A 22795-nucleotide genomic window follows, 5' to 3' on the forward strand; every position below is an offset into this window, starting at 1 on the left:
TCATGAACAAAAAAAGTTTAATTCTCCTTAAACGTTTCAAAGAAATCTGCAAATTCAATCAATAAAAACAATGACACATACAGTATATTGAATGGGCAGCAGCAAATTAAACAAAGGCCTAAAGAATATGGTTAACAAGACTACAAATTATTTGTCACTGGATGCAAAAAGGCTTTATAAAATACATCTGATCAAGTGATTTATTGACGGAAATATGAACACATTTCCAAGATCTTCAGCAAAAATATATTATATCATTGGGATATTATAACTATGTGTAATTGTACAGCCAATATTAAGTCCAAACATTTTATATTGTCCAAATGCTCTGTTGTAAAAGCAGAGCTGATTTATTTGTGTTTGTGACTTTTACACATGTATATCCAAACAAGATATTGTTATTGTAGTATGAATAACATTTTGATTAAATTAACCACTCATTCACCATTCTCAAACAGTAACAATGACGAAAAAATAAATTGGCCTCCTTTATCAGTGAACCAAACGAAAACTGGTCTGACCTGACATACTGTGTGTAAACAAATGTACTGGTACAAAATGTAATAATGTAAGCTGAATGACCCTGGCCAAACCAATCAATGGTTTCAAAATATGCTTTAAGAGCAGACAACTGGTAAGGCACAGATACATCTAAAGGCCGTGCCTTGAACCCACCCTCCAAATTTCACTCTGTTATCTCCATAGAGATGAAATAATGTATGCCTCTATACATAACTATGGATTTGAGACTTTGGCCAGGATTCACTGTAATGCAAGTCGTACAGCAGCTGACACTTTACAGCTGACAATGCACATTCTCGGAAGACATTTTCCCTGACATTTGTGGAACTCTTATTCATGGTAATGCTGTGTGTGCCAACTCATGTGAAAATAATAATTTAAAGACCATTGCAGTGCATTGCACTTAATCACACCTTGCACTGAAACCCAGCCTATGTTGATTAGATTAATACAAATAATATAAACATTAACCACATGTATGTAGAAATCATGTCTTTAGGTAAAGGCATTCAGTGATAAATGCACTGGCACAAGGAGGACAAGCACCAGGGCTGTTGGGACATGCCCCACAGGGGCAAATGTATTGGGCTTAGAGGTGTTGGAGGGCAGTCCCCTTGTTCTGCTCTCAATACAATGTCACATGGCATACAAGAACACTGCTGGCCATATACACTGTATTTGTTAGATCTAGGCAGTTATTCTGTTTACTTCTCAATGTCCCAAAAGATGTACTGCCATCTTTATCTACTGTTCACAAAAGCTGCAAGATTGTTCATCAAACTCAAGGAACCCTGACGGTTGGACAATCATTCTACTCGTTTATCTATAGTGTGTCTCCATCTAGTGGACTACAGGACAATGGGAATGTCCTATCTGTGGAGTTCAGGTATTCAAAAGTCTGCATGAAGAAAATGTGAGCCTTTTCCCACCAGTGCTGTGATGAAACCAAAATATATGCCTAATTCTTTTCAAAATCAACTGTTCAATATGTTTCCATCACATTTTTGACTCCAACAATATTTTGTCATATAAAGTGTTGCATTGAATAGCAAACGTGCCCAGTTCAGTCTTGGCACGAGTACTCGACAGATTGGGTGAGGCTACTCTAGTAACGTAGAGTATTATGGACAGGACAATGTAATATTGTTTGGATTTGTCAAATCTACCACAAATCAATCATAATTTCAACAGATCATCAATAATTGTTGGAAAGCAGCTTCAATTTCATCCCTGTGCACTAAATTAATATCTAATTTAATCTGTGGTCAAATAAAATATATGCATCTTCTTCTTGCATAGTACATTTTAAGGACACAAAAAGATCCCACTGTAGGCATCAACCAAACGAAAATCCTAAAAATCTACAATTCCCTTTTAACTATGATTAGGAGAGAACCAGGGCATAAGTAATAACAGCTTGTCTCTAGGTTAGGTTTGCTCTTTCTGTGAACTCCACATTACACAGTGGCAATTCGGTACCTACACAGTATCTTCCAAAAGCATTGCTCATTCACAACAGGCTGTCCTCAATGTAGTCAGGGTCCTCGAGGGTCTCCAGACGTCTCTTGCAGGCATCCAGGATCTTCTTCCTGGGCCCTAGGGGGATGTGGATGCTCTTGAGGTCACGATCCGAGCACAGCAGGAGTGCATCCAGGTCAATCTTCTCGCGCCTGAAAACAGTGAGGAACTCGGCCATGCTGTGAGCGGCCAGGAACACCTCCAATGGGCTGCTCTCTTGCTCGTAGTCATCGTCGAGCCCCAACTCCACCTCGTCCCAAGGGAGATCTTCTCGGTTCCTTTCCAAAAGGCTCCGCGCGCTGCCAATGCTGTCCCCGTCGTCCAGGCTGGGCGAACTGTGCAGTCCGCCGCGCAGACGAGCGTCGGCGCCGCCGCTCCGTCCAGTTCCTCCGCCGGGGCTCCCCTCGTTGCGCTCGCCGATGCCAAACAAGCCACCGCTGACGTAGTTCCGTCGGAACACCATGGTGCCCAGGCCGGGGCGGTTGAAGAGGGAGTCGTGGCCCGAGTCGGTGCTGATTTCAGAGTATTCCAAGTCCGGCCGAAAACTCAGGTCCGGCTCGCTGGTGGCGCGCGAGACGGCATCGTCGTCGTCGGTGCCTCCGTGGAATATGTCTCGGAGGTTGCCGCGGCGCCCGGCCCGGTCCCGAGGGACTACGTTGGTGCCTTGTTTGACAAACATGACATCGTTGCCCAGCTGGAGGCCTGAGAGGGAACGCACACTCTTCCGGCCGTCCTCGTAGATCTTGAAGGTCCCGTCGCCTTGCTTCTTCTTCTCCAGCCTTTTCTGAATCTTGGTTTTCCCACGGGTTGTGGCGTGAAGAGTAGCCTGCAGGGACAAAGAGCGACACTGGCTTCAAATACTGCTTAGCGTGCTTCTGGAAAGTATTCAGACCCTTTCACTTTCTCAACATGTTGTTGTGTTACAGACGTATTTTGTAATTGATTGCATGTTTTTGTTGTTGCCACCGATCTACACATAATACTCCATTAGTCCTGGGGTTCCACACGTCTTCAATTTCACAATGATGGAGATCCTCGGAAATGTCAATGGTTCTGCAATGTCTTTTAACCTACCCGAAATCTATGCCTCCACACAATTCTATCTCACAGGTATTGGACTTCATGGCTTGGATTTTGCTCTGACACGCGCAGTGAATGTCACAGTGCTTAGGGTAGGCAAGACACGAGGCGCAGAGCAGGAGTGGGAAGTCATTCCTCTTATTTGAGCAACTTCACTCAAAGCAACAAAGAAAAGCGAAGGTACACCTCAAAATAAAGCACACTAAGTAAAACAATGAACCACAACTAAAAAACTAAAAGGGCAACTTAAATGGGGTCCCCAGTTAGAGGCAACACAGTGCAACTGCTTCTAATTTGGGGAGAACAAAAACAGCAAGCCAGGCCCTGGCTGTAACCCTCAAGCCCATAGAGGTGCCTAGAGGACCCCAGCCAGGACCTGACATTGAAGCGTGAACCTTTCTAAATCACCTCCAATTAATTAGATTTGGAGAATTTTTGGGGTCACAAAACCTTTGTTCGAGGTTTGTTTAACTGTCTTACCCGATCAAAAACCAAAATGTAAACGTTTTACCTCAACATTTGTAAATAGTGTAAATGTAAAAAGTCTCAAAACATGATTTTGATATAATGGATGGTCAATCCTTCCTTTCAAAGCAGTTTATATGAATTTGAGGATGTTCCATTTCTCTGAACACACTTCTCAGCTTTTTAACAAAACACAGGTGGGGTGACTGCTATGTTATCGTTACTGGATGAGTCTGTACTGTACTGACCTGAGAGTATGGCACACTGACAGAGGTGGGGCTGAACTGGTGCAACTTGCGGCTCACAGAGCTGCCGGTGAAGCTGGAGAAGCTCATGGCATCCGAAACAGACTGCTCCAATGCAGCTTCTTTGTGAAACCTTCGCTCCATGCGCTTGTGGTGCTTCCGTTGCAGCTTCACGCACTCCTTAATCCTCCTCTCCGCCTCGTGGAAGGCCCGCTCCTTCAGCTTGTTTACTAGTTTGGGATTTAGCGCTGACTGCTTGGCGGCTATGGAGTCCAGATAGCGAACGCAGTCCATGTGGTTCTTCGTGGCGGCCATGTCAAGTGGCGTGTGGTAGTCATTGTCCAGACACCAAACATTGGCACCGAATGACACCAGGAAGGACAGGCAGTTGTGGTGGCCGTTGGCCGCCGCCAGGTGGAGGGGTGTGTTCCCCCATATGTCACATTTATCGGGGTTGCCTCTGCAGAACAAGAGGATGATTATGATAAAACCCAGAAGCCCCTTGCACAGTCTTTACATTTTGCTGCCTTATGAACAAATCAAAAAAGGGTTGCATTTCACATTGCTCACACTTTGAAGTGAAAGAAAAGTGTATTGTATTAAGTGTTACCTGGCTGAAACATGGAAAAAGATAAGGGTCAACTACTTCTGCTTCTTATCATACAGAGCACAACCCCAATGATTTTGCCAGTACCTATGTCCTTGGAGGAGAGCGCATTCACCAGCCATTCACTCTTTTGTTACTGCTCCAGGTGCACCTAAATATAGCAGCGCACTCACGCGGAAGCCCAAAACTGCTCCATAGTGTTTTCAGCACTGATCTCTAATCCATTGGTTGTTCATTGACTCTATGTATATAATTTACACAATAAGGTATTTCTAAGCGGATATGAAATGGATGACAGATGTACAAGTTGTGAAATTACAAAGTGTCCAACTGACTTGTGCTTATTACCTTTAGAGGTGTATCTCTTTGCATAGCGGACACGCTTCCTGCAAACCATTCCCCTACTATCAGTCTATGACCGTAGGGTCACCTCTGCCTCCACTAGCACTACGCCACTGCAGTCAGCGTGTAATATGACCAACAGCTTGCTGACAGTGCCACACTACCAGTGTCCTGTTTCAGGGGGAGGCCCGGGTCGGTTGGGTTGCACCTGACTCAGGAGTACACAGTCATCTAGAATGTACATGCATAGCTCATGACGTCACGCCGAATTCCTTCAGTCACAGGACATTAAAGCTGTCTGGGACGAATGCCAACTGATTTTCCACAATGTCGGAATAATACGGATTACTTAACTTGACTAATATTTGCTGAGGATGGAGGGGCTGATTTGTGAGCCAAATTATTCCATGAAACATTGATAAGATATCACCACGGTATTCCAATATATTTCGGACTCTAAGGGGATTTAATTGTCCTGGTATTACATAAAAGGTAAAATCTTGTTTGCCTCCAGATTGTAACACTTATCCATTCAGAGGTTTGAATATTAACAGGAAGTTCCACTTTATTTAAAGTCATTGTATAAACAGCTCAACTAATTTAGAAAGGGTTCCAAATGGTGGTACATTAACTCTATTCCTAATGTTAAATAGGAAGTTCACACCTGGACTTAAGTTTGGATTTCTCACTTTGAAAGTAGTCTTTAGGCCAAAATTATATTTTGTCCATGACACAAGGAAATCTAACAGCCATTCAAATCTTCCACTGACTTCGGGCACATATAGCTAACAATCAATGAAAGTGCTATGGGCAACCGTGCACTGTTTAAAAAAAAGTAAGAGTTGCATTTCAGAATCTTAACCACACCAAAGTCACAGAGAAGAAAAACATTCAGAACTAGCACACTGTTCAGAAGCACTGATTGAAACTAGGCTATATAAACCCTCAAAACTGCATCTTTCAGCCTAATGTCAAACCAAATAATTGAGCTGATTTTGAAACTTCCTACATTAAATACTTCTACAGACAGGATCTGACCTCAGTAGTAGTATCCTTATAATAGCAGTAGTCCTTCAGCAGGGTTGATCAATATTTGATGGACTACAGGTGAAGCTAAGCTAGCGTCACACTGTTTGCAGATGTTTGGGATACATTATTGATGGGTTTTTACAGATGACAGAGAACTTGTATGGTCCTGCCACACCAGACCAATCCGTCTAAGGATTAGTACCTTCTCACCGGCCTGAACTGGATTTCTAGTGTGTAGCGCTTTACAGTAAAATCATGTCAGAACGTTTTCCACTTGTGACCTATAATGTGAACAATTCATTTGAAAAACAAACTGAAATCTTCGAGGGGGAAAAATTAAAACCTTACAATAACCTGGTTGCATAAGTGGGCACATCCTTAAACTAATACTTTGTTGAAGCACCTTTTGATTTTATTACAGCACTCAGTCTATTTGGGTAGGAGTCTATTAGCATCACAAGAACCTGGCATTTTAACAGGGGTGTGTAGACCCCTGTTATATAGGGTGTTATATCCACTGTATGGTGTTTATTAACCAGTAGATCAGCTTTAGTTTTATTATGGTTCTATTATGAAGATGTATCATAGTTCAACTTTTATGTTACATTAATACATCATTAACTCTAAATTTGTGAAAAGGATTACTCAATTACCACTTATTTTTTTTAAATATAGATTTATATAGATATAACATGTGACATGATGGTGCCTGCTGACATGAGAGACTCTAATTACACTGTTCTTGGTGTCCAGGTTGATCCTATTCTCCACTTACCCTCCATGCTAGTGGTCCCGGAATAGCATAGAATTCCAGATTGATTTTCTCTATTGTATAGCTAATGTATCATTATCCATAACAAAATCCATTATAAATCTGCCAGGCACCAGGCTGTATTGCAGGTTTAGCCTCAATAAATTTGTCAGAGATTGAAATTATCTCCATTATGTCCCTGAATCTCATGGGCGCTGTCTTGTAACAGGTGTTTTGAGAACCTAGAGTGAAAATGAATGGACACTTTAAGTACCAAATGTCATGCACGTGGTTTTTTTATGGTGTACTAATCTCTGTTTATCATATCAGTGTGTTTACAATAGGAACAGTACACTCTTAAGGCAATAAAGGTATATTGTATAACTGTATACCGTGGGAATTCCTAGAACAAGGGTTGTTACCTCCACACATTTCCATGTAATAGGCTAATGTGAAGTTAATTGAAGCACATTTGGTTTGGAGTGAAAGCAAAGCATCAATATTATTTTTCATATTAAGATAATCTGTACTGTTTATGTTTCTAAAACTGTTTCTATTCTGTTTCTAAAAATGTCTAAGAAAACACAGTATAGTAGAAAAATGTGAAAAAAGGAGTGTCCGTTGTTTCTAAAATAAATTACATAATTAAATAATTTTCCAAACAAAACAGGTATGTTTCTTAAAAAGCTGCTTCGCTGTCTAACTGGGGTGTTGGCATGCCCAAACTCTGTAGACTGTTCAGTCATCTGAATATTCCCATGTGGCCTAGGGTGCTTCAGCAGTCAAATCACTATAAACCACTCCAGCACCCGTCTCATTGTATAAGAACATTCTCTCTTTGCCACTGTCCCATCCTTTCAAAAAAGCACAAAACGCCCAAATACACATATAACAGAAACACTTGATTTCATGCCAGGTCATAGAGGATCATGCCAAGGATCACGTCATCCTGTATGAGAAAAGTAGCAGGCAGTACTGAAACAGGGAGCTCAATCCATTGTTTCTGTGTAACGAAATCAGAGCAAGGACAAACTGTGAGATTTAGTGGGGGGTTGTAGTTCACAATAGGTACATATTCTGCATAGTTTAGCTGTGAAATTTTTTGGTTTGTTTTTTAATTGAATGAACATTATGCATTGTTCACCTTTTTGATTAGATTAGATTCAACTTTATTGTCACTGAACAAGTACAAGTACAGTACAATGAAAACCAGCCTGTCTGTGGTGCAGATATTTTATCATGGTTGCCAGTTCTGAAATATAATCGAGCTCAATGCTTAAAGTGGGTTTAGTGAATAAATAAATGCTTTGAACATGATCCGAATATGTTAAGAAGCTTCTGGATCTTCAGTTAGAGACAGAAAATAGAGACAAAAAATAGAGACAGAAAATAGAGACCGAAAATAGAGACATACAATAGAGACAGAAAATAGAGGGATAGAAAGGGGAGGAAAATAGAAGAGGGGCAGAGATGGAAAAGGGAGACTGAGAGGGATTCCCCTAAACATTTTCCTAATTAAGGACTTGTTTAAAGGCCTGATTCTGCAGAGAGGAAGGGAAACCAGGTCAGCCAGAAACACACTGAAGAGAGCCTTGTGTGCTCCATTTTACTGGTGTTTTCTAATCTTTTAAACTTTCAAAACAGACTCACTGGCCATTAGAACTGACTGTCCAAAATTCTAGTTATTAATTGTTCTATTTTGTATCACATGAATTATCTTAATTGAATAACAAATGACACGTCTGATGAATGGATTTTTTTTTTTACTAATGTGACATTACCTGTCTATGAAATGCATCAGCCTACATTTTACATATTGTTCTGAAAAAAGTAATACAATGAAGAGTTGTCTATTGTCGCATCATATCACTCTAACATGTACTGATGTATGTTATGTACTGATGAATGTTATGTACTGATGTATGTTATGTACTGATGAATGTTACGTACTGATGTATGTTATGTACTGATGAATGTTACGTACTGATGTATGTTACGTACTGATGTATGTTACGTACTGATGAATGTTATGTACTGATATATTTTATGTACTGATGAATGTTATGTACTGATGAATGTTATGTACTGATATATTTTATGTACTGATGAATGTTATGTACTGATGCTAAATGATTAGGCTAATATACAGGCACATTTACTAATGGTCCACACCACCTGTGCCCTATTAAAATGTTTGTCTGGTCAGTGCCTTACAGTTGCTGACACAAAAATTGACATGCCATTTTAAGGGAAGTAGACTAAAGAAAGTCACTAGGATAATATTATTAGAGTATTATGACACTTCCATGATTATATGGAAAACAATGATGTAACAAACAGTAGTGCCCTCATTGGTTATTTGTCGTTTATAGTTTAAGACAATAAGTACCTGCAATAGTGAAGATTAGGCTAGGTGCATACCACAAAAAAACTGATTGTTATTGATGATCCTTATTATTTTTAGCTTCTAACCCCACCATTCGACATTGGGTGCAAATAGGGTTAACTGTCTTGCTCATAGACAGAACACCATACATTGTTCACCTTTCATCATAAGACGAAAGCTGTATATATATATACACACAGTATCTCACAAAAGTGAGTACACCCCTCACATTTTTGTAAATATTAGATTATATCTGTTCATGTGACAACACTGAAGAAATTACACTTTCCTACAGTGTAAAGTAGTGAGTGTACAGCTTGTGTAACAGTGTAAATTTGCTGTCCCCTCAAAATAACACAACACACAGCCATTAATGTCTAAACTGCTGGCAACAAAAGTGAGTACACCCCTAAGTGAAAATGTCCAAATTGGACCCAAAGTGTCAATATTTTGTGTGGCCACCATTATTTTCCAGCACTGCCTTAACCCTCTTGGGCATGGAGTTCAGCAGAGGTTCACAGGTTGCCACTGGAGTCCTCTTCCACTCCTCCATGACGAAATCACGGAGCTAGTGGATGTTAGAGACCTTGTGCTCCCCCACCTTCCGCTTGAGGATGCCCCACAGGATTTAGGTCTGGAGACATGCTTGGTCAGTCCATCACCTTTACCCTCAGCTTCTTTAGCAAGGCAGTGGTCGTCTTGGAGGTGTGTTTGGGGTCGTTATCATGTTGGAATACTGCCTCACATGGTTGCCGCCACACACGCTTGACACCATCTGAACCAAATAAGTTTATCTTGGTCTCATCAGACCACAGGACATGGTTCCTGTAATCCATGTCCTTAGTCTGCTTTTCTTCAGCAAACTGTTTGCGGGCTTTCTTGTGCATCATCTTTAGAAGAGGCTTCCTTCTGGGACGACAGCCATGCAGACCAATTTGATGCAGTGTGCGGCATATGGTCTGAGCACTGACAGGCTGACCCCCCACACCTTCAACCTCTGCAGCAATGCTGGCAGCACTCATACGTCTATTTCCTAAAGACAACCTCTGGATATGACGCTGAGGACGTGCACTCAACTTCTTTGGTCGACCATGGTGAGGCCTGTTCTGAGTGGAACCTGTCCTGTTAAACCGCAGTATTGTCTTGGCCACTGTGCTGCAGCTCAGTTTCAGGGTCTTGGCAATCTTCTTATAGCCTAGGTCATCTTTATATAGAGTAAAAAAAAAAATTCTGATCCTCAGAGAGTTCTTTGCCATGAGGTGCCATGTTGAACTTCCAGTGACCTGTATGAGGGAGTGTAAGAGCGATGACACCAAAATGATCACACCTGCTCACCATTCACACCTGAGACCTTGTAACACTAATGAGACACTGGGGAGGGAAAATGGCTAATTGGGACCAATTTGGACATTTTCACTTAGGGGTGTACTCACTTTTGTTGCCAGTGGTTTAGACAATAATGGCTGTGTGTTGAGTTTTACTTGACATCATGGAACTATATTAAAGACAGTGAGTGGGATCAAACATGGTAGTATTAGTCTGAAACAATACTAAGCTACTCAAAAAGATCCATGATTAAACTGGTTGAAGGATGTATCCTGGGGTTATGCACCATGGCTGACCAACTGGTAGTCAGCAAGCAAGCATCTCAGAGTATTGAGAAAGAAAGCACATGATAAATATCTGTTTCAATCAAATAGACAATAGGCTATAACTATTCCATTTAGATCTTTTGTGTGACATTAAAAACAAACTGAAAATAGAGAAGGAAATTCTCTCCTAAAACCCTTGAAAGTGATCATGGTAGGCCGCTAAATTGTTAGTGTGGTCAGTGTAGTGGTGAGCGACCTTTTACTGAAGCTCCCCAGCTAAAACAGTTTATTCAAATGTAAGAAACAAATTAATAAATCCCAACTGACGGGCTTGGTAAAGAGGTAAAAAAACGTACAGAAACGAAATTCTACTTTTGCTTTCTTCATTCTGAATTGGTCAATAGATTAACTACTTCTCCAAATAAGTGCAGTTTCAATTACCAAGAAGCATCTTATCATAAAAAATACAGAGCACGACATAATGGTCTAGCTGGCTACGTAATATAATAGTGTTTTTTGGAGAGGGAACACAAATGTCAAACATGACGCTGATAATGAGCATGCCTAAACTGTCAATGTATAGTAAATAAAAACGCAAGAGTCGCTATGGAGCCACTGTAACTCGGGATCAATTTAGTACTGCACGTGTACCGCACAATGAAAGAGTCTTCGTTTAATTGAGAAGTATACTACAGACTACAGCTTACCCTCTGCTAACGATAAGTCGTAACGCCTCCAAGTTGCCATGATAAGCCGCCCATAAAGTCGGTGTCATGCCATCTTCGTCGGGAGCGTTCAAGTCCTTCCTGGTAGCCTCTTTCAGCAGGTCCAGATAGCCATCCCGGGCCGCTTTGTGATACCTGTCATTCATGGTATCAACGGACACTCGACTCCATTATGCTTGGTCGTCGTCTACCCATTTCTCGATCTAAATGGCAGGGACATCAGGCTGGAGTGTCACTGCCAGCCTCAGTCTGTGTTTCATTGCAAGCACGGTGCCAATGACCTGAAATCGTATTGTAGCCTATGCGGTTGCAGTGACAATCATGCGCCACAAGCCGAGGGAGTAAGCATTTGGTATCCAGAGAAACCTGAGATGTTCCTAGACTAGACGCAGCAGTCGGGCAAGGGGTTGTTGTTAGGCTAGAAATGTAAATATCATCATTTTTTTTTTTGTTTTTAGGGATTGGTCGTTCTCGAACGAACGGGTCTTGTTCGACGACTCTCTTCTGGTGAACGTCGGGAACCGAATCGTATTGGTCATAGGAGACGTTCATTTTGCTCCTTCATTTCCTTAATTTTTGAACTCAAACGGTTATTTGCAGATGAGGTGACTACACATTCACAAACGTTGGTATATCTGAACTGTAGAATCAATAAATATTAGGAAGAGCGCGTCTTTGTATTTCACATGCTTAAAAACTATTTGCATCTTACATTTATCCCAATAAAAATTGTTTTAAAAGTGCCTAAGCCTGGATGATGTAATAGCTTGGAAGTCATAAAAAAGGCCATAAAGTAATTTGCAAACCCTCTGTACTATGTTTGCTGTAGTGTTAAACAACTTTATGGTTATACTGTATATACAAACACACTTTTGTATATATATATATATATATATATATATATATATATAAAAGCATGGACAAGAACGCTTTTTCTGTTTATAGAACACAATCTGGGAAAGTGAAAACATTTGTAGAAGCTCAGTTTGACAAGGAAACATAAGATTACTTCCATACCAACAATAACATCTGATTTGGCTTCGTAAATGCATCACTATTATCCCACTATATATCCTCACATTGGTATACTGGTGTAAATATTTAAATCCAAACGTTAAACCAGCCAGCAGCATACCACACTGGATCCTACTACAGGTTCAGCTCTGATGCTAAACAGACTCAGTTCTAGTCACTCCCTGGATTGGGGACCAGACGCTCCTGGAGGTGGTCCTCCCCCTTTTTCCACTCCCCACATCGTTGCTGTGAATTAGAATGCGTTCTCAATCAACTTAGCGTGTAAAATTACAGTAAATTAACAATTAAAGTAAGGAAATTATGATCGGTTTTAAACATGAATTGATGAATTGAAGTGCTTGGGTAGACAATGAAGAGGTGATTAAGTTTGTTAAGTGCTTGGCATCGATGGTCAACTTGGATATTTCTTGTTGTGTTGGTTGAGTCTCCCTGAGGATGTAAAGAAATAAAATAAAATGACATCTTACTTCTGCTGAGCTGATTTTTGCAAAGTGGAAGTAGCACACATTCTAAAACTGTAAGTGCAATGCACTTTAAATGGGAATTAAGCAGAATGACACACCAATTACATGAAAGTAAAAGTGGAAATGTTTTACTTATAATAACTGTCTGCCTTACCAGGGATATAAACGTTTTGTTTGATTAGATGATAATGTAAACAAGCGCACCAGTCAAACTACAATAAAACCATCTTGCTCATGGTTGTTTAATGTTTTCTCAATTTAGAAAAATACATTGGTTAATTATATATCTATATAAGTTAATGTTCACAAATGTGGAGACAATTTTGGTACAAAACATTTCTGCATTGTGCATAATATTCTAGACATTAATCATTAATTAGGTTGCAAGTCTTTGTGAATAATCCATGGTGAAATTGCAGAGATAATATTGAGGGGGTGATTACAAATTCTCTCTGGGGCAGTACCTTAAAAAGAAATTGAACACTTGCAAACGTATTTAATTAAGCCCCTATGCTTTATATTGTTATTTTATTAACATTGTTTAATCAATAAACTTCCATAACAAAGAAATGAGAAACTATATAGAAAGATATATTTCACATTATACAGTATATTTCACATTGAAATTCTAAATATTAATATTAAATTTTAAAAAATTCTGTCTGTCATTATGAAACAGCGTTATTTGATGGATTTCTTTATGTTAAGAGTATTTAATTTGTTATGCAGTTCATTATCAGGACAGTTTGTTTCGTACATTTTGATACATTTTCATACATCCTTAGCTATTCACAGTCTTGAAGACATTTACATAATCTAATACACAAACCATTTCATACTTGAGTGAAAATATCAACCCTAGAGTGGATATTTTGCAAGTAATTGCCTGGTAATTGACAATACGTGTTGGGTAGCTGCAAGAGTATTGCTCTGCTTATCTCTGCAATTTGGGTAAATAGAAACCTGTATTAAATGTATACAAATAAAAAACATCCATGATAGTACCTCAACGTTCTGAAAACGTATTGCAAAAAGTTGAATATCTGAACTATCGGATTTTAAGACTGCACTTTAATTTTGTCTCACATGTCAAAACATTTTAGGTTGGCAGGAATTGGCTTGCACAAATTAATTCAATATTATCATATGGCTGCCTCAGTACTATAACGTGTTATACATGTGAATGATTATAGCCTGTAACAAGTATTACATAATTAAAGGCTATACTTGTAGTAGGACATTTACTAAACATGTCCACTGCCTCGAGAGGTGTGAGGATTGTATGACATAATTATTATTTTTTTGCGCCCAGCTACATTTGATGAACCATGGTGCATGGTCAGAGCTTAATTTGTAAATTTAGAGGTCCTGGATTAAAACGTGAATGCGGATCCTGCAAATCATTGGATGGAATAATTTGCCGGGCCGAACGAGCTGTAACAGCAGTGCCGTGCGGAATTACGGCGAAATAAGCAGAAATTATGAATATGAATACAGTGCCTTAACTGTACAGGGCTGCCCAACCCTGTATCCTGGAGATCTACTGTCCTGTACGTTTTCTCTTCAAACCCATTTGTGACGAACCTGATCAAGGTTTTCATCCAGCTAATTATTAGAATCAAGAGTGCTAAATTATAGTTGGAGGGAAAACCTACAGGACAGTAGATCTCCAGGAACAGGGTTGGGCAACCTTTCCATCACTCTCATCCCTGACAAAACTGGTCTGTGCCCATTAAACTATGGGACAACTACAACCAAACTCTTCTCTTATAATAATTCAAGAATTGCACCCCATCCATGAATATGCCTAACTAACTACACCATCACATTAAAATGATCGGATCGTAGTCATCAAGACTGCCAGGTGATGGAAATTCGTTTTCATACCTTTCTGTTTAATGGTCAAAAAGACTCCACATAACAGCCATTGAGCTTTCCTCCCCTGGACCAACTGATCCGCTAGTTAAAAAAATGAAAATACATCTTATTTTTTCAACATTATTTCTAACGTTTTCATTATTAGCTAACTTTTAACGCTTCACCACAGCTGGTTAACACCTGCCCCTTTGACCGCCCAGTTGCCGCGTGGGCTACTGGGATCACGTGACTTTGCAATTGGCCGTTTTGGTTTTTTATTAGATATATTTTAGTGATTTTTTAACAATTTGTTGGTCAGACTGTAATGTTTTACACTTATTAAGACAGATAACATTATCCGTTAAATTACGTGCAGGTCCAAATATGTAACGGGCAAGAGTCGCCAAATCCCGGATCCGGAGGTCCCGGATCCAGATCCGTATGGATCCGGCACAAATAAAGCAATGGTTATGGTGAAATACTGCAGGCGACTTTCCAACCTGAAGCCCATTGTTGGTTCACACGTGTTGTTTTCAGGAAGACAAGTCCACTCGGTGGATATATAACAAAGCTTCGGCTTTGAAAGACATACAGTGTGTATCATGTTGTTAGTCATGTTTGACATTTATGACTATGTCTGGGACCGACAAAGGTAGGTTGGTGGATATAAAAGCCATGATGAACACAGCCCCTTCAGGCACTCTTCACCTGGCAAACACATTTCACACCAGGTAAGCACATTTAAAAGCGTTCATATTTTGCAAATATATATATACATATATATATATATATATATATATATATATATATATATATATATATATATATACACACACACGCATATATAACTATACATTTTACTATATATATATAAAAAGAAATTAAGGTGATGATATTTGTATAACATTAACATGATGACTTAAATGTGATTTCATTTACAAACAAGTTTCCTAAGTTTGAGTTTTCATTTGTGTGCGCTACAAAAATTTTACTCTGTAGGCCTAAGTAATTTTGTCCTAAGTCATTTTGTCTTATATGCTTGATAGGCTTAGATAAGTCAAGGTAAAGTAGGCATTGCATTATTTTCTCACTAATGTTTGGTGAGGAACTGTAGGTGTGTTTAGCAGACAAACCCTCTTGTCAATTTGTAGGCACATTGATGGGCAGTTATAACACTATACACTGTAAAAAAAAAAAAGTATATTGTAGAAAATACATTACTCATCAATTATGAATAGCCATATTAATTAATTAATAGTAAAACATTACAATCATTATAATTGAAAAAGCATCAATATGGTAGAGATCTGTTTGTGTAATATTTACTTGAGATTTATTTTTGTCATCTAGCAGACATGTATTCTCATCAGGTGTGACACTAAGTTATTGAAGTCATTTGTGTTATAACAGCTATACAGGACAAACAAATACAGTCAAATATACAATATACAAACATTAAATTCAAACAAAGAAATACATACAGCATTTTGCTGTACCCAAAATGATTTCTGTAAAACTGTTGGCAGCTGAGCTGCAGTAGTTACAGTAAGGCATGGCTATCACAAAACTGGGAGAAATCAATTGCCAAAAAGTGTCAAATAAAATAATTCCACTGAATTAGTAGGCCAGGGTTGTTAAGGGGTTTAAGCTGATGCCTCAGATACAGTGGTCCTTGAAAGTTTGTCAACTCTTGGCTATGGCTGCATAAAACCTCATCACATTTTCACACAAGTCCTAGAAGTAGATGAGGATAACCCCAATTAAACAAATGAGGCAAAATATTATACTTGGTGATTTATTTATTGAGGAATATGATCCAATATCACATATCTGTGAGTGGCAAAAGCATTTGAACCTCTAGGATAAGTCAGTTGATTTGAAGGTGAAATTAGAATTGGGTGTTTTCAATCAAGAGGTTGGACTCTACCAATCCGTGGTCAGACAGATTGTGTAAAAATGGAGGAAATTGAAGACCATTCTTACCCTCACCAGGAGTGGTCGACCAATAAAGATCACTCCAAGAGCGAGGCGTGTAATAGTCCGCGAGGTCGCAAAAGAACCCAGGGTAACCTCTAAGCAACCAAAGGTCTCTCTGACACTGGCTAATATCAATGTTCATGAGTCCTCCATCAGGAGAACACTGAACAACAATGGTGTGCATGGCAGGGCTGCAAGGAGAAAGCCACTCCTCTCCAAAAATAACTTTGCTGCCCGTCTGCGCTTTGCTCAAGATCACGTGGACGAGCCAGAAGGCCATTGGAAAAATGTTTTGTGGGCGGATGAGATCAAAATAGAGCTTTTTGGTTTAAATCAGAAGTGTTATGTCAGATGGCTTGAATGGTGGCCAGGGCTGCTTTGACTCATCATGTTCTGGCAACTCTATGTGGTTGGTCAGGCACCTGATGGGTCACTTGTGGTCATTGGGGAAAAATGTACTCTCCTCCAAGCACATACAGCTTGTACAATGAACTCTTCTTGGTTGAGCGAGCAGTGAGATAAGAAGCAGAATGTCTTGTATTGTATACTGATAAGACAAAAACTAACATTTACCAAAGTAACAGCAAGAGGACAAGCGGCTGAAATGAATTTTCTCAGAAGGGTGGCTGGCTTCTCCCTTAGGGATAGGGTGAGAAGCTCAGCCATCCGTGAGGAACTCGGAGTAGAGCCGCTGCTCCTTTGCATCGAAAGGAGCCAGTAGAGGTGGTTCGGGCATCTGGTAAGGATGCCCCCAGGACATCTCCCTAGGGAGGTGTTCCAGGCACGTCCAGCTGGGAGACCTCGGGGTAGGCCCAGGACTAGGTGGAGAGATTATATTTCGACATTGGCCTGGGAACGCCTCGGGATCCCCCAGTCAGAGCTGGCAAATGTGGCTTGGGAAAGGGAAGTTTGGGGTCCCCTGCTGGAGCTGCTGCCCCCGCGATCCGATACCGGATAAGCGGATGAAGATGAGATGAGACAGCAAGAGGAATGTGTGTAGATACAAATGTACTCAACATAACACCTGGTAAATATGGTGGAGGTAGTGTTAAGGCTTCGGATTGTATTGCTCCGACCGGAACTGGCTCACTTGTCTTCATTGATGATGTGACTGCTGACGGCAGCAAAGTTAATTCTGATGTATTGTCTTGTCTGATAAAAACACAGGAAAATTCCTCCTAACTCATTGGAGGCTTTATCATAAAGAAGTAGAGACAAAATAAGAGTAGAGACAAAATAAGAAAATCATTGTAACCAAAAACGGGTTCAACAGATCAAAATACATTTCATATTGTAGATTCTTCAAAGGTGCCACACTTTGCCTTGAGTTGTGTCTTCTGTTTTGATTATGACAACAGTTTAACAGTTTAACATTGTTTTAATAGCCCTTTAAAACACATGATATGAATCAAAACATGTTGCATTTACACTCAAACACTATTCAAATGCCAGATGTCTGCTTGTAGGTGCATTTATTTTCATATTGAAGTTTTAGTGTGGTGTTTTGATTCTTTTTTACCTTCTCTTTTTTACTTTCTCAAAAAGTTACTTAATATTGCGCAAAATATTGAAAAAGACAGCTAGGTTAATAAGACTGCAAACAAATGTGCTGTCACTTTACTTTTGAACTAGTGCATCAGAACAGTAATGGTAAATATATTATGTACAAATTCTGTCATCCAGTACAGTATTTGCTGCTTATCTTCTTTTATTACAGAAATCTTTGTGTTTTCAGACCATGGTTTGGGTACTAGGGAGTGGCCTTATGTTTTTATAGTAACAGTCTGTCTAGCTACCTTGACAGACACTCTGCTGTTGGCTGTATGTTAGGCTGACCTCATGTGAACAATAGACCAATGTGTGCCGTAAAACTCAACTGTTAAGAATCTTTTGTCAAACGCGCTTATGTCCACATTGCATTTGGCTGGCCCAAATCAAACCAGCTAAATGTAATGGACAGGAACTCCAAATGACGATAAGAAAGTGTTATATTGTCGTGCCACTGCTCCGGGTTGACATTGTTGATGACATTAGGCTGGGAGCGGGGTATGGGTAGGAGACACCTCCTCACAGGGAGAACATTTTGAGAGGAGAGTGAGGTGTTCACAAGGCTCTGATCAGAAAAGAGACATGACATATTGCTGTACATGTTGAATAGCATAAGCTGGAAAAACCAAACCAACAAAACAAAAACAAAGTAACTGCGGAAATAGACTTGTTCCCTCATTGCAGAATGAGAGGTGTGTTCTTAACCTTTGGCGTTTTCTCATGCAAATCCAGCATGATGCCGACTCAACCCGAGATGTCAGTGGTGGAGGTTCACACAGCCAACCAATCTGCCCTGTCTTCCTCTCCTCCCCCCGTTCCCCTGGGAGGGCAGACGGGGAGCACTGGGAGGGAGAGGGCCATCAGGCGCAGCTGGCTGCTCTCGGGGATCATCGCGGTCAATGTCTTGATCCTAGGCTGTGCTCTGGTCAGCGGCAGTGCCTTCAACAATGTCAAGATCAGCACCATCGACTTGGAGATCTTCCTCATCATCATGGTCATCCTCACCACTGTCTGGATGCTGTACTATGTCATTTACACTTCCCGGGAGGACTGCGCTGTGCTCCACAAAGACGGCCATGCCGGGCCAGTGTGGCTCAGGGGTAAGAGAAGGCACACTTCTTCTGATGTTCTGCTGGACAGTTCCAGAAAAGTTTCTAGAGTTATTTTTTTATTCACGGTTAATTTGAAAGATTTACACTATAGGAATGATTTTCTCTGTAGTGATTTTTGATCTCTATTGTTTTTTGTGAAAAAATAGCTATTCTGTCCACACGTTTGTACTACTCATAATTTCACATTCACCCGTTGTCTTAAATGAGCAAGATTGTTTATAATAGTTTGTCACGTATACCTTTTTCTAGGTGGACTTGTAATTTTTGGCATATGCAGCCTGCTGATGGATGTGTTTAAGATGGCTAACTTTATTGGCTACATGCACTGTGATTCTGCCGTGAAAATAGTGTTCCCTGTCTTGCAATGCATATTCATACTCGTCCAGGTGAGTACTTTTTTGAATATTTTGATCATGGGAAGACAGCAAAAAAGTATATGTGAAAATATGATATTTTTCAGACATATTTCCTCTGGCTCCATGCTAAAGACTGTGTACAGCTACAAAGGAATGTAACACGGTGAGTTTAACATCCACAGAATAATGGTATAATGGTTGCCAGGTTGTTCTGCTTGGGAAATATTATTTACATTCGATTTTATTGCTTAACAGAATAAAATACAATATAATTATTTTTTTCTCTCTATTATATTCCAATCGGTTCTTAAATCCTCCTTGCCTCCTGAAGCTGCGGGCTGATGTTGACTCTGTCCACCAACCTCATGCTGTGGATGGCAGCTGTAACAGACGAGTCCATGCACCAGACTGTTGTTCCTCCGATGGAGGGAAACAACACACGTTCATTCAGCAGCTTCAAAGGTAGTTGTTTTGTCATCCAATCTTCTATCTACTCCATCAAGTAAAATGCATTCATTTTAGTCGAATTTTTTAAAAATAGGCAGATAGCCTAACTTTCAGAGCATCTGACTGGTAACTTAACGCACATTTCTTCCGGGTCTATGTGGCACGACGCCAGAAAGTGTTCTCAATTAATTCGCCTGTAAAATAAGAGTAAAAAAAACTTAAATAATTTCTCCTTATCCTGAAAGAAGCTATCACCTTGCCAATTCCAACCAAATAAGCAAGCCCCCCCCCCCCCCCCAACTTAGCCTCCGGCGGAGACAACAGCTGCATGTGCAGCCACTCGTCCTGTGTTGTCTTCGAGAAGGCCTACTACTACCTGTACCCCTTCAACATCGAGTACAGCCTCTTCGCCTCGGCCATGGCCTACGTCATGTGGAGGAACGTGGGCCGCCGGGCGGACGAGCACCATCACCACGCGCTCCGCTTCCGCCTCCGCGACATGACGGTTGGACCCGTGGTTGGCCTAGTCCTGCTGATAGCCGGCCTGGGCACCTTTGTCATCTACGAGGTGGACGTGGAGCAGGGGGACCTGGGGACCCGCAACATGGCGCTGATGCTGCACTACGTGGTGAACGTGGTCGCCACGACCCTCATGTCTGTCGCGACGGTGGCTGGCTGCGCCATCTACCGGCTGGACAGGAGGGACTGCGTGTCGGGGAAAAACCCCACGCGCAGCCTGGACGTGGGCTTGCTGATCGGCGCCTCGGTGGGGCAGTTCACCATCTGTTACTTCACGGCGGTGGCGGTGGTGGCCACGGGGGCCACGGGAGCCCTCAACGCTCTCAACCTGGCCGTCTCCCTGGTTACCATAGTCCAGCTCTGCCTGCAGAACTTCTTCATCATCGAGGGCCTGCATCGCGAGCCCTTTCGCGACAACAGCCACCAAGCCTCCGTGTTCACCAACCCCTACGTCCTCAAAGCCCACAGAGACGAGCTGCCGGCGAAGCTTGTGGACAGCAAATCGTCTCCATCTCTGGCCGTTCGCAGCGTGCACATCGCCCCTTCTGCTCATTCTACCTCCAGCTCGCCTCATCACCGCGGGTTAACCTGGAAGAGACGAGTCCTGAAGGACATCTGTGCATTCCTGCTGCTCTGCAACGTCCTGGTGAGTGACCTTCTCAGTAGGCTCCACTGTCCTTGGTATTTTTAGCTCTTTTAAAGTGATTGTTGACCTAGAGTGTTGTTGTTTTATCCAAACATTTATGAGTTTGGATTAAACCACAGCAGTCTAAGGCAGACTGATGCCAATAAGGTGAAGCTACTACTATCACTTAAAAATCCTTTTTGCTTGTGAGCTAAGAGTTCCTGAGAGATGATCGGAGACGTGTACAGTACAAAATCAATGTTGGTTTGAGCCCTAAATATACCATGTCTATGACAAAAAAATTTAGCTTGATTGTTTTTATTGCGCTGCTAACTAGGTTATACTGGCATTAAGGCATCACAAGTTTGTGGTAAACTTTCGACATTACACGTCAAAAGGCACATTGTTGTGTCATATGTAATAGCAAACACCAGCTGTGGAATATTGGTCAAATGCCACGGACCTCTGATACATTCATGTTGAATTAGATTGTGAATGTAACTGGCATGTTACCATTGTCTGATTGGACTGATAATCTTGCCTTTGTAACCGATAACAGCTTTGGATCATGCCGGCATTTGGAGCCCGTCCCCAGTTTGTCAACACCATCGGAGTAGAGTTCTACGAGTTAACCCTGTGGGTAGCTGTGGTGAATATTGGACTCCCCTTCAGTATTTTTTACCGTATGCACTCCGTTGCCAGCCTCTTTGAGGTCTTCCTCACCTCATAAGCCAGCAAATGGAGAAAACTTTCTGAAATGTATATAGATTATTGTTATATTTGCTTTTTTATTGTTTAACCATGTTTAACTATGTGCACTGTGACCTCATTAAAGCAATTGACTGAGAAATAACGTTATAATAAAATGTTATTTTGATTGAAATATGACCATATCAATAAACTCTTCAACTGTATCTTAAAAAAACGATACAAATTTAATGACTGTACAATTTTATGTTACATTCTTCTGATTAGTCATTCTTGTTTGCGGTACTCTGTTACACAACATATATCAAACAGTGGTCTTATTTATGCAATTTATTTAATTGCATTTCATTTCCACGGCTTAAATAACTTAGTGTGTGTCTAGGCCCACATTGTAGATTATTTTCACAGGACATGTTGATAATTACTTTTATATGATAAATATGACAATGATGCCACACTAGTCTTGTTCAATATGTTCTGTCAACAAAAGGGGAAAATAGTCTCAGATCAAACTAAGCAATTAAAGCTGTTCCCGCAATCTTAGTTATCAGGTTCAGACATCTAATCAGTGAACAGAACAATGTCACATGAATAAATATTGAAAATGGTTAAAAATAGAACAATGAAACATTATTTACAATTGATAGTGGTTGAAAATAGAACCATGAAACACAATTTACAAAACATTTAAAGGCCAGATAGAACCACGTCCTAAGGCCTTAATCTGACAATTGTTTTGTTAAGTATGACTTTTTTTCTAATTAAGTCTGTTATGAAGTGCATATGTATATGAAGTGTATTTGGATATATGTGTTTAAGCAGTGGCAATAACCTCTACACTTGTCCTCCTCAACACTGTTCCTGGAGAACTACCCTTCTCCATCC

The 22795-nt window shown here is 40.6% G+C and overlaps 2 protein-coding genes across 2 annotated transcripts; one reads left to right on the forward strand and one right to left on the reverse strand.

Moving 5' to 3' along the window:
- Positions 1 to 186: 186 nt before the first annotated feature.
- On the reverse strand, positions 187 to 11522 carry ush1ga (Usher syndrome 1Ga (autosomal recessive)). Its single transcript, XM_010905626.4, has 3 exons — positions 11245 to 11522; positions 3834 to 4290; positions 187 to 2866 (listed from the first exon to the last, which is right to left on the reverse strand). Exons 1-3 carry the CDS (start codon positions 11406 to 11408, stop codon positions 2033 to 2035), a joined length of 1455 nt encoding a protein of 484 aa, XP_010903928.2. The 5' UTR covers positions 11409 to 11522; the 3' UTR covers positions 187 to 2032.
- A 3680-nt stretch (positions 11523 to 15202) lies between these two features.
- Positions 15203 to 22111, forward strand: otop2 (otopetrin 2). The gene is made up of 7 exons (XM_010905615.3): positions 15203 to 15349; positions 18876 to 19243; positions 19505 to 19641; positions 19716 to 19774; positions 19943 to 20073; positions 20364 to 21223; positions 21762 to 22111. Exons 1-7 carry the CDS (start codon positions 15246 to 15248, stop codon positions 21930 to 21932), a joined length of 1830 nt encoding a protein of 609 aa, XP_010903917.3. The 5' UTR covers positions 15203 to 15245; the 3' UTR covers positions 21933 to 22111.
- Positions 22112 to 22795: the final 684 nt, after the last annotated feature.

The sequence above is a fragment of the Esox lucius genome, chromosome 11 (genome assembly GCF_011004845.1).
Source record: "Esox lucius isolate fEsoLuc1 chromosome 11, fEsoLuc1.pri, whole genome shotgun sequence".
In the NCBI taxonomy this organism is placed as follows: Eukaryota; Metazoa; Chordata; class Actinopteri; order Esociformes; family Esocidae; genus Esox; species Esox lucius.